The 15,380-nt window shown below is 42.1% G+C and overlaps 1 protein-coding gene and 1 pseudogene across 1 annotated transcript; both read right to left on the reverse strand.

The window, feature by feature from the left end:
• Positions 1–1,975: 1,975 nt before the first annotated feature.
• On the reverse strand, positions 1,976–4,835 carry LOC115109844 (modulator of macroautophagy TMEM150B-like). Its single transcript, XM_029635088.2, has 7 exons — positions 4,682–4,835; positions 4,480–4,563; positions 4,239–4,298; positions 3,911–3,978; positions 3,586–3,713; positions 3,218–3,395; positions 1,976–2,332 (listed from the first exon to the last, which is right to left on the reverse strand). Exons 2-7 carry the CDS (start codon positions 4,542–4,544, stop codon positions 2,106–2,108), a joined length of 726 nt encoding a protein of 241 aa, XP_029490948.1. The 5' UTR covers positions 4,545–4,563; positions 4,682–4,835; the 3' UTR covers positions 1,976–2,105.
• A 3,428-nt stretch (positions 4,836–8,263) lies between these two features.
• Positions 8,264–12,268, reverse strand: LOC115110857 (modulator of macroautophagy TMEM150B-like; annotated as a pseudogene).
• Positions 12,269–15,380: the final 3,112 nt, after the last annotated feature.

Here is a 15,380-nt window from a genome sequence, read left to right on the forward strand (position 1 = left end):
AGCATGACAATGCCACCAGCCATACTGCTCGTTCTGTGCGTGATTTCCTGCAAGACAGGAATGTCAGTGTTCTGCCATGGCCAGCGAAGAGCCCGGATCTCAATCCATTTGAGCACGTCTGGGACCGGTTGGATCAGAGGGTGAGGGCTAGGGCCATTCCCCCCAGAAATGTCCGGGAACTTGCAGGTGCCTTGGTGGAAGTGTGGGGTAACATCTCACAGCAAGAACGGGCAAATCTGGTGCAGACCATGAGGAGGAGATGCACTGCAGTTTAGTGCAGCTGGTGGCCACACCAGAAACTGACTGTTACTTTTGATTTTGTCCCCCTATTATTCCACACAATGGACACATTATTCCATTTATGTTAGTCACACATCTGTGGAACTTGTTCAGTTTATGTCTCAATTGTTGAGTCTTGTTATACAAATATTTACACATGTTAAGTTTTCTGAAAATAAACACAGTGAGAGGACGTTGTGAAACCGTGTGTTTGATAACATTCCATTTATTCCATTCCAGCCATTACTATGGGCCCGTCCTCCCCAATTAAGGTGCCACCGGCCGCCTGCGATTCCGATGAGACCGTTGGTGCTCTGGGTCTCACTGAGACCTTGCTTCTGCACAGTGAGCTGGTGACAGTCGATGTGACGGAACTCAGACCAAAACAGGTCAAACAGGCCAAAGAAAAGGCCAAAGACGGACGGACGGACGGACGGACGGACGGACGGACGGACGGACGGACGGACGGACGGACGGACGGACGGACGGACGGACGGACGGACGGACGGACGGACGGACGGACGGACGGACGGACGGACGGACGACGGACGGACGGACGGACGGACGGACGGACGGACGGGACGGACGGACGGACGGACGGACGGACGGACGGACGGACGGACGGACAGACAGACAGACAGACAGACAGACAGACAGACAGACAGACAGACAGACAGACAGACAGACAGACAGACAGACAGACAGACAGACAGACAGACAGACAGACAGACAGACAGACAGACAGACAGACAGACAGACAGACAGACAGACAGACAGACAGACAGAGACAGAGAGAGACAGAGAGAAGGAGGATAGAAGAGAGAAGGCTGTCGCATGCCAAAGACAGAAAATAATGCTGAGTACAGTGGTTTGAACTAACCTTGAAAGTGCTGAATAAATCCACTCAGCCAAGACAGCAGAGATGTTGCAGACCTGGGAAAAGATACAGCTCTGTGGATCATAGGTGCCACATTAACTGGAAGACAAATTCAAAATGCACTTCTCTACAGATACTGAGAAAGCATTAGGAGCACACTGTACATTACACTGCAGTGGGAAAACTGAGGAAATAGAAGTTGCATCTGTTAGGGAAAATATTGCACCAGTTTAACTGGTCTGTGGTGGTGCCGATCCAAGATGCTGATTGAATAAGATAACTTAATTCACCAATTGTCCACAACGTCCAACCAAAATGTAACTTCGTTTTTGGGTGGAGTTTTCCTTAAAGTTTTGAACAAGGGTTAGGGGACGGGTTAACTAAAATGCATCAGTTGTCCCCTACTCAACTCAAACATGCAACTTTTGGATTGCTAGATGGTCATGGCTTACACACCCCACCCGACTGACCAACTAACCAAACTCCCTCCTTTTGTTTCTGTCTTAGTAGGTATCATATGTCTTGGAGGTGCTAAGAAAAACAAGTATGTTTCATATGGCTCTGAGGCCAGGCTGACTTACATGGCCTGATGGTGCTACCATGTGGTAGAATGGACTAACTACAGTGTAGTGCCTCTCTCACCCTCACCCTACAGATTCCTGTAACAGTGAAAGCAATACAATGAGACAACCTACCGAGAGAGAAAACATAGCAGCCACCACTGCTGTAGTCAAAAGATGAACAAAGATCCAAAAAAATCACTCTCTATTTCCCAGAAACTCAACTGAAACCAAACAAAAAGAGGTTTAGCTAAGGAGATGCCGCATCAAAGACCGTAGTATTTTATTAAAGAAAAAGAGTAGCATTTTATTCAACAATAGGTTTCAAATATGTACACTTAAGTGGAGCTTCATCAGTCAGAGCTGAATGTTCAAATGTTATGTAATTATTACATTACTGTTCTGTTGGCTGTACTATTGTACATTACGATCCCACCACTGTTGATGCTCTGGGTCTTGCTGAGGCCTTGGTTCAGCACCGTGAGCTGGTGATGGTCGATGTGACGGAACTCGGATGCAAAGAGGCCAAATAGGACAAAGAAGCACATGACCAGAGCCCACTCAGAAATGGACGCCATTGAGCGGTAGCCAGTATCAAAGAGTAGACCTATGGCCACTGAGGAGGAAAGGGGAGTCAAGGAGCACAACCAAACAGGTGACAATGTCTAAAATATAGCGGTTTGTAGGGAGGACATACAGTTTTATGATATTATTTTTAAGCGCAATGTTTTCACTGTAAATTCAGGTAAAGAAGCATGATTTAGGATTCTTTTTTTATCATTTACAATTAGCTGTGTTGACCCTGGATCCCCATTCAGCTGTGTTGATCTTGGATCCCCATTCAGCTGTGTTGACTCTGGATCCCCATTCAGCTGTGTTGACCCTGGATCCCCATTAAGCTGTGTTGACCCTGGATCCCCATTCAGCTGTGTTGATCTTGGATCCCCATTCAGCTGTGTTGATCTTGGATCCCCATTCAGCTGTGTTGACCCTGGATCCCCATTCAGCTGTGTTGATCTTGGATCCCCATTCAGCTGTGTTGACCCTGGATCCCCATTCAGCTGTGTTGACCCTGGATCCCCATTCAGCTGTGTTGATCTTGGATCCCCATTCAGCTGTGTTGATCTTGGATCCCCATTCAGCTGTGTTGATCTTGGATCCCCATTCAGCTGTGTTGACCCTGGATCCCCATTCAGCTGTGTTGACCCTGGATCCCCATTCAGCTGTGTTGACCCTGGATCCCCATTCAGCTGTGTTGACCCTGGATCCCCATTCAGCTGTGTTGATCTTGGATCCCCATTCAGCTGTGTTGATCTTGGATCCCCATTCAGCTGTGTTGATCTTGGATCCCCATTCAGCTGTGTTGACCCTGGATCCCCATTCAGCTGTGTTGACCCTGGATCCCCATTCAGCTGTGTTGATCTTGGATCGTCGAGCACTCCCCTTGTGCTCTCCCTCTCTCTGATTTATCTCAGCTGATAGATCTGATGTTAAAGGATACTGGTGATGACCAAGATGGTGCAGATGCTACAGAGGGCAGCTCTGAGAGGCCCCATCCAGCGACGGTCTTTAGAGGGCTGGACTTTATAGGTGAGCCACACCTGCAACCAGAAGTAGGCCAGGCCCACAAAGAAGGCCAGAAAAGCCCCGAACACATGGATGCCAAACAACACAGATTGCTGAAAGAGACAGATGGAGAGAGGAATGGTGGTGAGAGGGAAAGAGCCAGGCAGGATATTGTCAACCATATTTCAGGGTATATCAATTTGGCATCTTTTTAAGGGAACATGCTAGGATTGGGACGATATTGGGATTCGTATGACGATAATACTGTAGTTATAGTATCCTATTGTAATCGTAAGGCGATACCCGAAAGCTGCCGAGGATGGAGATGCCCAGAGATGAGATGAAGCCCAGTACGATACTGGCGATGTTCACCTTGCTGTTCTGACCATAGTCCCTGACCTGCTGAAACCGGATCACCACAACCCACAGGACTGACAGAGAGAGGGAGAGGGAGAGGAAGAGAGAGAGAGAGAGAGAGAGAGAGAGAGAAAAGAGAGAGATGGGGGTGTAGAGGAGGGTAGAGTGGGGAGGATAGAAGGGAGAATAAGGTTGAGGTTACATACGAAAGACAAGACAGAATAATAAAGTGGTATGAACCAACGTGTAAGTGCTGAATAAATGCACTTACTCAAGACAGCACAGATGTTGCAGACCTGGGAAAATATACAGCTCTGTGGATCATAGGTGCCACATTCACTGGAAGACAAATTCACATTTGAATTATTTACACATTTGGAAATGACTTGGTAATGAAATATTGACTTTTAAACAAATAGCCACCAGTGTGTCAGTGGTATTGTGGCATTGTGGGCTCAGTCACATTTCCCAGCATGTTTTGTTAGTGGTTATACCCGTTTAACTGGTCTGTGGTGGAGCCTCTATTGACATAGTCTAGATACACAGTGGAATTCAGGGTAAACCTTTTACTGTGTTGTAAAGACCAGCGTCACTCTTACCTGATGTAGGGGAATCTCGCTGTGATATTAACAGTCTCATTTGATACAGCGATACCGAACCTGGGAAGAACAAGAACTGTCGTTAGCATATCAATACTTCAGTGGTTTTCTGTTTGTTATTTGCACTGAGAGTACGTTTATTATCATCAACACAATCTCATTGTACCGTAGCATAAGACCACACTGTTATTATGTATAGACAAGTAGCTGGAGAGAGCAAACCAGTCTGTTAGATACTCACACCACCCATATTCCCACAGTGCCAAACACCGCCAAGCAGATTGGAAGGAGTGCCCAGAGCCACATTATTGTTTACTTACTTCCCCTGGGAAATATGAAACGAGACAACTGAGACAGCCAGATACACTTTAGCCTAATTTCAATAAAAAAAAGGGACAAAGGCCCTCAACTGAGGAACTCAGGAATCCATAAAAATATCTTACCCCAGGACATTTCACATGGTGACTATCCCAGAAAAAGATTTCTGCAATGATCTTTGAGGATCCCCTTCCTCGGAGCCTTCGACGGGAAACTGTCAGAGGCACCTATAACCTGGTAACGGAGACACCCAAGAATAGTCCAACAAAACTAAGGTTAATTATTGTATGTTGAAGTGAGCATAGGCTTGATGGTGCCACCATGTGGTAGAATTGACTTCCGCATCCCCCTCACACAGAAATTCCTGTAGCAGGGAAACCAATACCATGTGACAACCAGCAGAGGAACGAAACATAGCATCCACCACTGCTGCTGTCAAAACATTGAGGACATAGACATAGAAACAAAGAGATAGGCTCTAGGTGAATAGATGCTGTAGACGACTTACCCAGAAGCAAATCTTGACCTGTATTTTCTGCAATAACTCTCAGGGTTGACTGAGACATCATGTAGCATGCTGTCTTTCTAATGCAATGTGAAACAGTCAGTCTTCACCTTCAGCTCGATAGCCTGGTTAAACGGACTGACAAAACAAGAGCCTGAAGAAACTGCAGCATTCTCCTTGGCGGGCAGCCAATCTGTCTGTGCCGATGCAACGGCGGAGGACCGGGTGTGTTCAGGAGGGTGCAACGTTAAAAAACATTCAGCTATAAATGCGTTACGTAGAACAGCTATCCTTATATGTCACATAGAATTAGGTGTCATGCCACGTCTATAAATTATATTTCTATCTGCAACGTTCTTAATGCTTTTACCTCTCTGAATACTCCTCTGGTTGTTTGTGTGAGAGGGTAATTCTGAAGAAAATGAAGGGCAGCACAGCTGATGACAGCCACCACCTGCACACAGCACTCACCGAGAGCAAATCAGGAACGGGTGAGTTTCCCAAAGGTATTCTTTATGTTTTTGGGAAACTCACACCCAAGGCTGCGTGTCCTAAAGGCTTGGACACACAGTGCTATATGCCTATTTAATCAGAAACACTAATACCACTGAAAACAGATTTGGTACAATATCTATCAACAATATGGACCTTTGATGCAAAAAAAATATTGATTGTTTCAAATGTTTGTAAAGAAATTAATCTGCTGTTTTACACTGCAACATAAAAATAAAAAACGTTTTTTAAATGACGTGTGTTTGCACTGGGAGAACAAATGTCATGATATTATTTTTTATTTTTTTACATGACAGACACTGATGGAATGCTCGATATTCTCTGTACAGTAAGTTTAAAGTGACATTTTATTAAACATTAGTCAAATAAAATCACTTACAGTTCTGTAAACACTCATCAGACACTTATGTAAACCCTCATGACTTAAAAAAAAAAGCATCAGTTCCTGTATCACATCATATTGAAGTTGATTTCAATTTCCATGGCAATAATCAGTTCATTCATCTTCCTCTAGATAAATACTCTAGATATGTTTCCATGTCTTGATGTGCCATTGAAATAATATCTGTTGGTAGAAAAATAAAACCAAAGGGGAGAAAATCTTAGATCCGCTTGACTGAATAACAGTACAAGACAATTAGAATTGTGAAACATTTTTTTTATATAACTTTATGCATTTTTTCAATACTTTCATAACATAATTTTCAATAAGTAAATAAATAACAGTAATATAAAAGTTGTTTGTGCGTGTACAACAAAATGCTGGGTTGTTCGACCCAACTACTGGGTTGCAGCCATTGGGCCACTTAGTTGGGTTGTTTTCTTTTTTTAAAACTGCTGGGTTATTGATGCTGGGTTATTGAGATATGACCCAGAGGGTCAGCTCAGAAGACTGGAGTCATGGCTTTGTAGGGGCGTGGCTTTCAGATAGTTATTTTTGGCCACCCGTGAGAGTAAATGTAATTCTGGTTCATGTGTTCTGTTGTATTGTTATCACATGTTAAGGTTAAACACAGACACTTTTGTAGCTTTAATTATGCTTACACAAGTATGTGAGTTCCGCAAGAGCTTATGCTAAAATATGGGATATCTCAATGTTGGGATATGTATATAATAATGTTATAAATGTTATATTCAAATATGTAATGTGCAAAGAAATTGAAATTAGCAGTAGGGGGCGCTCTTTTAATTTCTGGATAAAAAACGTTCCCGTTTTAAACAAGATATTTTGTCACGAAAAGATGCTCGACTATGCATGTAATTGACGGCTTTGGAAAGAAAAAACTCTGACGTTTCCAAAACTGCAAAGATATTATCTGTGAGTGCCCCAGAACTAATGCTACAGGCGAAACCAAGATGAAATTTCATACAGGAAATGGTCCAGATTTTGAATACCCTGTGTTCCAATGTCTCCTTATATGGCTGTGAATGCGCCAGGAATGAGTCTGCACTTTCTGTCGTTTCCCCAAGGTGTCTGCAGCATTGTGACGTATTTGTAGGCATATCATTGGAAGATGTAATGACTTAATTTTCTGTTTTTTTCTTACCCAAACGTGATGAACAAAACTGGAGCGATTTGTCCTACACAAATAATATTTTTGGAAAAACTGAACATTTGCTATCTAACTGAGAGTCTCCTCATTGAAAACATCTGAAGTTCTTCAAAGGTAAATGATTTTATTTGAATGCTTTTCTTGTTTTTGTGAAAATGTTGCATGCTGAAAGCTAGGCTTAATGCTATGCTAGGCTATCAATACTCTTACACAAATGCTTGTTTAGCTTTGGTTCAAAAGCATATTTTGAAAATATGAGATGACAGTGTTGTTTAACAAAAGGCTAAGCTTGAGAGCTAATATATTTATTTAATTTCATTTGCGATTTTCATGAATAGTTAACGTTGCGTTATGCTAATGAGCTTGCGGCGATAATTACACTCCTGGATACAGGTTTTTTTCGTAGCCAAACGTGATGAACAAAACAGAGCGATTTGTCCTACACAAATAATATTTTTGGAAAAACTGAACATTTGCTATCTAACTGAGAGTCTCCTCATTGAAAACATCTGAAGTTCTTCAAAGGTAAATGATTTTATTTGAATGCTTTTCTTGTTTTTGTGAAAATGTTGCATGCTGAATGCTAGGCTTAATGCTATGCTAGGCTATCAATACTCTTACACAAATGCTTGTTTAGCTTTGGTTCAAAAGCATATTTTGAAAATCTGAGATGACAGTGTTGTTAACAAAAGGCTAAGCTTGAGAGCAAATATATTTATTTCATTTCATTTGCGATTTTCATGAATAGTTAACGTTGCGTTATGGTAATGAGCTTGAGGCTATAAATAGGATCCCGCATACGGGATTGCTCGTCGCAACATTAACATGATTAACAGGAATGACCTTTACTCTTACAGGTGGCCAAAAATCATTATTTGAAAGCCACGCCCTCAATAGGCCATGCCTCATGAAAATAACCTATGGATTACATTTTTTTTATAACAGCTGCTGGGTCAACCCAACTGATGGTAAAAAAACAACTAATGATGGTTCAATTAACCCATGTTTGGGTATTCACATAACCCAACTAGCAGGGTCAAAATAACCCAGCGTGTATGTGTGTGTGTTTGTTTTTAGATGCTAAGCAATGAACAGTGTATCAATGCATAGTCATTGTCACGGTCTCATTGGCTTTACTATGAAACATAATTCATTCTGACCACTCCGTTGGTGCTCTGTGTCTTCAGACCTTGTTTCTGCACGGTGAGCTGGTGGAAGTCGATGTGACGGAACTCCGACCCAAAGAGGCCAAAAAGGATAAAGAAGGACATGACCAAGGCCCACTCACAAACGGCCGCTCCAGATTTGTAGCTGGTATTATGAAGTATAGCCACTGGGGAGGGAAAAGCCAGGCAAGGAGCAACAACACAAGCAGATAACCTGTCAATGTCGAAACTATACAGTTTGTATACCGTCTCATTCCCAGCTAAGTATAGTGTACCACTGTACTGCCAGTCTGGTCAGGGAATATATACTACAGTCCATTGTTTATGTGTCATATTTTCACTGCTATTCAAGTTGCTATATTTTAGCATAAACACTGTTAAGCATGCATCAACAGTGAGTAATAGATGTGTTTTATCTTCCTACATGAAGAGACATTCTCTGAGAATGGCGAGCGCCCCCAGCGGTATGGTCTGTAAGGATACTGGTGATGACCAGGACGCTGCAGAAGGTAGCTCGAAGAGGTCCAACTCAGTGGCGGTCTTCAAAGGGGTGGGCTTTTATAGCAGAGCCACACCTGCAGCCAGAAGTAGGCCAGGCCCCCGAAGAAGGCCAAAAACGCTCCCAACAAGTGGATCCCTATCAGTACAGATTGCTGAAGGAGAGGGATGAAGAGGGGGAGGGAAGGGAGAGAAGATGGAACGAAGGAGATATAGCCAGCAAATGTCATGGTATAACAATATGTCAACTTGCTATGTGTACATGCGAGGGGCGGAGGGTATTTAAGCAATAAGGCCCGAGGAGGTGTGGTATATGGCCAATATACCACGGCTAAAGGCTGTTCTTAAGCACGACATAGCCTTTAGCCATGGTATATTGGCCATATACCACAAACCACCGAGGTGCCTTATTGCTATTATAAACGGGTTACCAACGCAATTAGAGCAGTAAAAATGTATGTTTTGTCGTACCTGTGGTACACGGTCTGATATACCATGGCTGTCAGCCAATTAGCATTCAGGGCTCGAACCACCCGGTTTATAATAGGACTTGTATCACAATAATACAAAGATATTATAATAGTATTGCGATAACTGCCCTTTATCACAATAGTTTACACTGAAGCAAGATTCCAAACGATACCTGGATGTTTCCGATGATGGAGATGCCCACACAGGAGATGAAGCCCAGTACGATACTGGCAATGTTCACCTTGCTGTTCTGACCATAGTCCCTGAAACCGGATCACCACAACCCACAGGGCTGACACACAGAGAGAGAAGGGGTTATTTTTGTTGTGTGTTGTGTTGTGTTGTGTGTGTGTATATATATATATATATATATATATATATATATATATATATATATATATATATATATTCACTTACCCAGGACAGCACAGACATTGCAGATCTGAGCAAAGATGCAGCTCTGAGGATTATAGGTGCCACATTCACTACGAAACAAAAATATTCACATTTGAATTCTCTACGATTATAAACAAATAATATCAGACGTAGGAACCTCAGAATGTGTATTCGTTGATTTCACAACACACACCTTATTGTTTCCCTCTCATACTTTAAGTAAAAAATATATCTTAGTTTTTGCTTCAAATTATCCTAAAGTATCTAAAAGAAAAATGAGTGTGTAACTCAATGAAGTTGCTTATAGGTGATTTGGACATGAAGCGCAAAGAAGCTAATATTGACTTGCAGACCGGTAAACACAACCAAAGCATGGATTTCTGTCATTTTTTAAATGTAACCTTTTTTATTAACTAGGCGAGTCAGTTAAGAACAAATTCTTAATTACCCCGGACGACGCTCGGCCAATTGTGCGCCGCCCAATGGGACTCCCAATCACGGCCGGATGTGATACAGCCTGGATTCGAACCAGGGACTGCAGTGACGCCTCTTGCACTGAGCTGCGCCACTTTGGAGTCATACCTTGTCCATAGACTGCTTACAGGGTAAGGAAACCAATGTCATTTTGTAATTTGGGTGAACTTTAATACACCATGCTAGCTATCGGCATGCCTCCCCGGGTCCTCTCCAAATAGTACCGCTGCACGTCCTGACCAGTTGCATCTGGGCCTGGGACTGTGTATGTCTGTGAGTGAGTGCATGTGTGCTAGTGTGTGGAGAATCAGAGCAGGGGGGTCAGTCCAGTTCAAGTGTTCAGCAGTCTCATGCTCCGATACCATCTTCCGTTCTGATACCAACGGGCTCAGAGACCGTTTCTATCCACAAGCCATCATACTGCTGAACACTTGAACTGACCACCTGCTCTGATTCTCCACACCTTAGCACACGTGCACTCACGCACACACCCACTCATACATTCATTATACACACACACACACACCCACACACATAAATTAATTCATTACACACACACATCACAACTGCTGCTACCAGACTCATATTATACTGCTCAATTTATACACGTGCACCCCTCTCCAATACACGTGTAAATATTGGACAATAAATTGTGCTTTCCTGTATTATACTTACACTGAGTGTACAAATCCTTAAGAACACCTGCTCTTTCCACGACATAAACTGACCAGGTGAAACCTATGAACCCTTATTGATGTCACCTGTTAAATCCCCTTCAATCAGTGTAGATGAAAGGGAGGAGACAGGTTAAAGATGGATTTGTAAGCCTTGAGACATGGATTGTGTATGTGTGCCAATGGGCAAGACAAAAAAATTGAAGTGCCTTTGAACGGGGTATGGTAGTAGTTACCAGGCTCACCAATTTGAGTGTGTAAAGAACTACAATGCTGCTGGGTTTCTCACGCTCAACAGTTTCCTGTGTATCAATAATGGTCCCCCAAATCACATCCAGCCAACTTGACATTGTAAAGTCCATGCCCTGACGAATTGAGGCTGTTCTGTGTATGCTAAAATGTTTGTTTTATTTTATGCCATTTGCGTTATGTTCGTATTCTTATATCTTATTTCTTATTGTTGTTGCATTGTCGAGAAGGAACCTACAAGCATGTTTTTAATTGGACGATGTATACCGTGCGACAAATACAATTTGAATAATGTTATAACTTTAATATTAAAGTGATATAGTGTTGATTCCTCAATGATTCACTTTTCATTTTGATCCATGCCATTGAGAATATTTATAGAGTACTGTGAGACATTGACTTGATTGCAAGACCAGTGTGACTCCTACCTGATGTAGGGGAATCTGTCTGTGATGATAACAGTCTCATTCGATACAGCGATACCAAACCTGGCCAGAACAAGTATTAGTATTTTAGTATTTTAATACCTCCCATTACAACATACAGTGCCTTCTACAAGTATTCAGACCCTTTTACTTTTTCCACATTTTGTTAAGTTACAGCCTTATTCTAAAATATATTAAATTGTTTGTTTCCATCATCAATCAACACACAATACCCCAGAATGACAAAGCAAAACTAGGATTTTAGATATTTTTGCTAATTTATCAAAAATAAAAAATACAAATTCATTTAAGTATTCAGACCCTTTACTCAGTACTTTTTTTGAAGCACCTTTGGCAACGATTACAGCCTCAAGTCTTCTTGGGTATGACACTACAAGCTTGTCCCAGACTTGTCCCAAAGCCATTCCTGTGTTGTCTTGGCTGTGTGCTTAGAGTTGTTGTCCTGTTGGAAGGTGAACCTTCGCCCCCAGTCTGAGGTCCTGAGCACTCTGGAGCAGGTTTTCATCAAGGATCTCTCTGTACTTTGCTCTGTTCATCTTTCGCTCGATCCTGACTAGTCTCCCAGTCCCTGCCGCTGAAAAACATCCAAACAGCATGATGCTGCCACCACCATGCTTTACAGTAGGGATGGTGCCAGGTTTCCTCCAGAAGTGACATTTGTCATTCAGGCCAATGAGTTCAATCTTGGTTTCATCAGACCAGAGAATCTTATTTCTCATAGTCTGAAAGTCTAGGTGCCTTTTGGCAAACTCCAAGTGGGCTGTCATGTGCCTTTTACTGAGGAGTGGCTTCCATCTGGCCACTCTACCATAAAGGCCTTTTTTGGCATTTTTTGAAAGTACATTTTTGAAAGGGGTTTGCTCTGCAAGACATTACGGTAACAGTCTGACCAACAATGTCCTGATTCACAACTATTTGCACTAGCTCCTCCCAGTAACATACTGTACAAGCTGTGGGCTTCCTCTGCACACCTCGCTCTCTCTCACACACACACACAACCACATTACCATAAATTATTGTACATCCACATAGTGAAACCAAAAATCTATCAGAAAGACTTGATATACTCTTCTTTCTCTCTAGACTGAAAGCTGTAACAGGGCATCTACTGTTGAGCATTAGATAAGTTAAATACAAAGTAATAAATGTGTAATAATGGTTCCACTGCACCAATATCATCAGCTTCCTATGATGACGCTCTTGGTAATAAAGATTGGTGGGACAAAGGACCTTTGACCCGATCCATTTGAAGTGGAAGCTGGGTCCTTTAGTCTCAATAGGTTTATGGTGCCTCAAATAGCTAACACGCTATTTAATTAAACACCATGTTGATGTTTTACTTGGTGAATAATACATTCATTTAGGAAAATGTAGTGTTGGAACAGTATGGAATTCAGGCCCTGAAATTTCAGATTTCACACAGTTGAAGTCAGAAGTTTACATACACTTAGGTTGGAGCCATGAACTCGTATTTCAACCATTCCACACATTTCTCATTAGGACATCTACTTTGTGCATGACACAAGTCATTTTTCCAACAATTGTTAGACAGATTATTTCACTGTATCACAATTCCAGTGGGTCAGAGGTTTACATACTAAGTTGACTGTGCCTTTAAACAGCTTGGAAAATTCCAGAAATAGAGGCTAATTGACATCATTTGTGTCAACTGGAGGTGTACCTGTGGATGTATTTCAAGGCCTACCTTCAAACTCAGTGCCTTTTTGCTTGACATCATGGGAAAATCAAAATAAATCAGCCAAGAAAACAATTGTAGACCTCCACAAGTCTGGTTCATCCTTGGGAGCAATTTCCAAATGCCTGAAGGTACCACATTCATCTGTACAAACAATAGTACGCAAGTATGAACACCATGGGACCATGCAGCCGTCATACGCTCAGGAAGGAGACACGTTCTGTCTCCTAGAGATGAATGTACTTTGGTGTGGAAAGTAATCCCAGAACAGCAGCAAAGGACCTTGCAAAGATGCTGGATGAAACAGTGTGACGGCCCTGAATTTTTCTGAACCGTCTCAGTGCAGCTCCTTCCAATAGGGCGCTTTCCCTTTAATTCCCAATTAAATAGCCAGCATCAGCTGCGCAAAAGTGGGTTTGTGAGAGAGACGTGACTGAGGATGTGTTCAACCCTCAGTTCCCGAAGCTTCTCTATTCTGTTGTTTTGTTGCCGTTAAACGTGTGTTTTGTTGCCTAATAGAATTTACCCAGGATCGGATCCACTCTTTGCGTCCCTGGACTACACCTCTCCGTTCTTCGTTGCATTTCTCCAAGGGAGATCTATTGGCGGATTGGACTGTCTGACTGACCGACTGACTACCACCTTTTTGTATAAGGTATTTCATTTGTTTTGATGTGATGTATACTGTGATTTATGTAGTTAGTTGTAGTTGAGGACTTATTAAGAGTTGATACGCTTTAAAGTTCTGTGGTAAACTTATTGTTCTATTGATGGTATGATTAATACTGGGTTTACGCTACACGGAATGAACGGACAAACATTGCGTGACAGAAGTCACTTGAGTTCCCTGAACTCTACCGAGCAGGACTCTTTTTAGGCCCGAGGTACAGGACATTTCTGGAGGAACCAGAACTCATTGTGTTATATTATTATATGTGTGTGTAATCATTGATGTTGTTAATACAACCCACGCAAAAGAGTATAGTTGTTTTTGAAGTTCTTTCCAATGTTTTAAGGGTTTATGAAAAGTTTATTTCCATCCTGACTTTTACATAAGTCCTTTGTATTGGTGTAGACTTGACGGACCAGATGGGACTCATTCCCACCCAAACTAAAAGGAGAAACCAATGTTTTCTCTGGTAGGCACAACCTACCTGGCACCCCTATAAATAATAACCTCAAGTCAAAACCGTTACAACAGGTACAAAAGTATCTATTTCCACAGTAAAACGAGCCCTATATCGACATAACCTGAAAGGCCGCTCAGCAAAGAAGCCACTGCTCCAAAACCCCCATAAAAAAGCCTAACTACAGTTTGCAACTGCACATGGGGACAAAGATCGTACTTTCTGGAGAATTGTCCTCTGGTCTGATGAAATAAAAATAGAACTGTTTGGCCATAATATCCATCGTTATGTTTGGAGGAAAAAAAACACCATCCCAACCGTGAAGCACGGGGGTGGCAGCATCATGTTGTGGGGGTACTTTGCTGCAGGAGGGACTTGTGCACTTCACAAAATAGATGGCATCATGAGGAGAATAATGTGGATATATTGGAGCAACATCTCCAGACATCAGTCAGGAAATTAAAGCTTGGTCGCAAATGGTCTTACAAATGGACAATGACCCAAAGCATACTTCCAAAATTGTGGCAAAAGGACAAGAAATTCAAGGTATTGGAGTGGCCATCACAAAGCCCCGACCTCAATCCAAAGGACATTTTGTGGGCATAACTGAAAAAGCTTGTGCGAGCAAGGAGGCCTACAAACCTGACTCAGTTACACCAGCTCTGTCAGGAGGAATGGGCCACAATTCACCCAATTTATTGTGGGAAGCTTGTGAAAGGCTACCTGAAGCGTTTTACCCAAGTTAAACAATTTAAAGGCAATGCTACCAAATACAAATTGAGTGTATGTACACTTCTGAGCTCCTGGGAATGTGATGAAAGAAATAAAAGCTGAAATAAATCATTCTCTCTGCTGTTATTCTGACATTTCACATTCTTAAAATAAAGTGGTGATCCTAACTGACCTAAGACAGGGAATTTTTACTAGGATTAAATGTCAGTAATTGTGAAAAACTGAGTTGAATGTATTTGGCTAAGGTGTAAACTTCCGACTTCAACTGTATGTATACGTTGTAACCCTGCTAGTTAAGCATTACATCATTACAAACTCACCGAA

Source organism: Oncorhynchus nerka, linkage group LG26 (genome assembly GCF_034236695.1).
Source record: "Oncorhynchus nerka isolate Pitt River linkage group LG26, Oner_Uvic_2.0, whole genome shotgun sequence".
Lineage (NCBI taxonomy): Eukaryota > Metazoa > Chordata > Actinopteri > Salmoniformes > Salmonidae > Oncorhynchus > Oncorhynchus nerka.

Excerpts from the sequence above, each read along its gene's own strand:
- LOC115109844 (XM_029635088.2), bottom strand. The coding sequence starts at position 4,544 with ATGTGGCTCTGGGCACTCCTTCCAATCTGCTTGGCGGTGTTTGGCACT. Across the intron at positions 4,299-4,479 it reads ACTGTGGGAATATGGGTGGT|GTTCGGTATCGCTGTATCAA; the intron begins GTGAGTATCTAA and ends TGTTCTTCCCAG. Across the intron at positions 3,396-3,585 it reads CCATCCTCGGCAGCTTTCGG|CAATCTGTGTTGTTTGGCAT; the intron begins GTATCGCCTTAC and ends TGTCTCTTTCAG.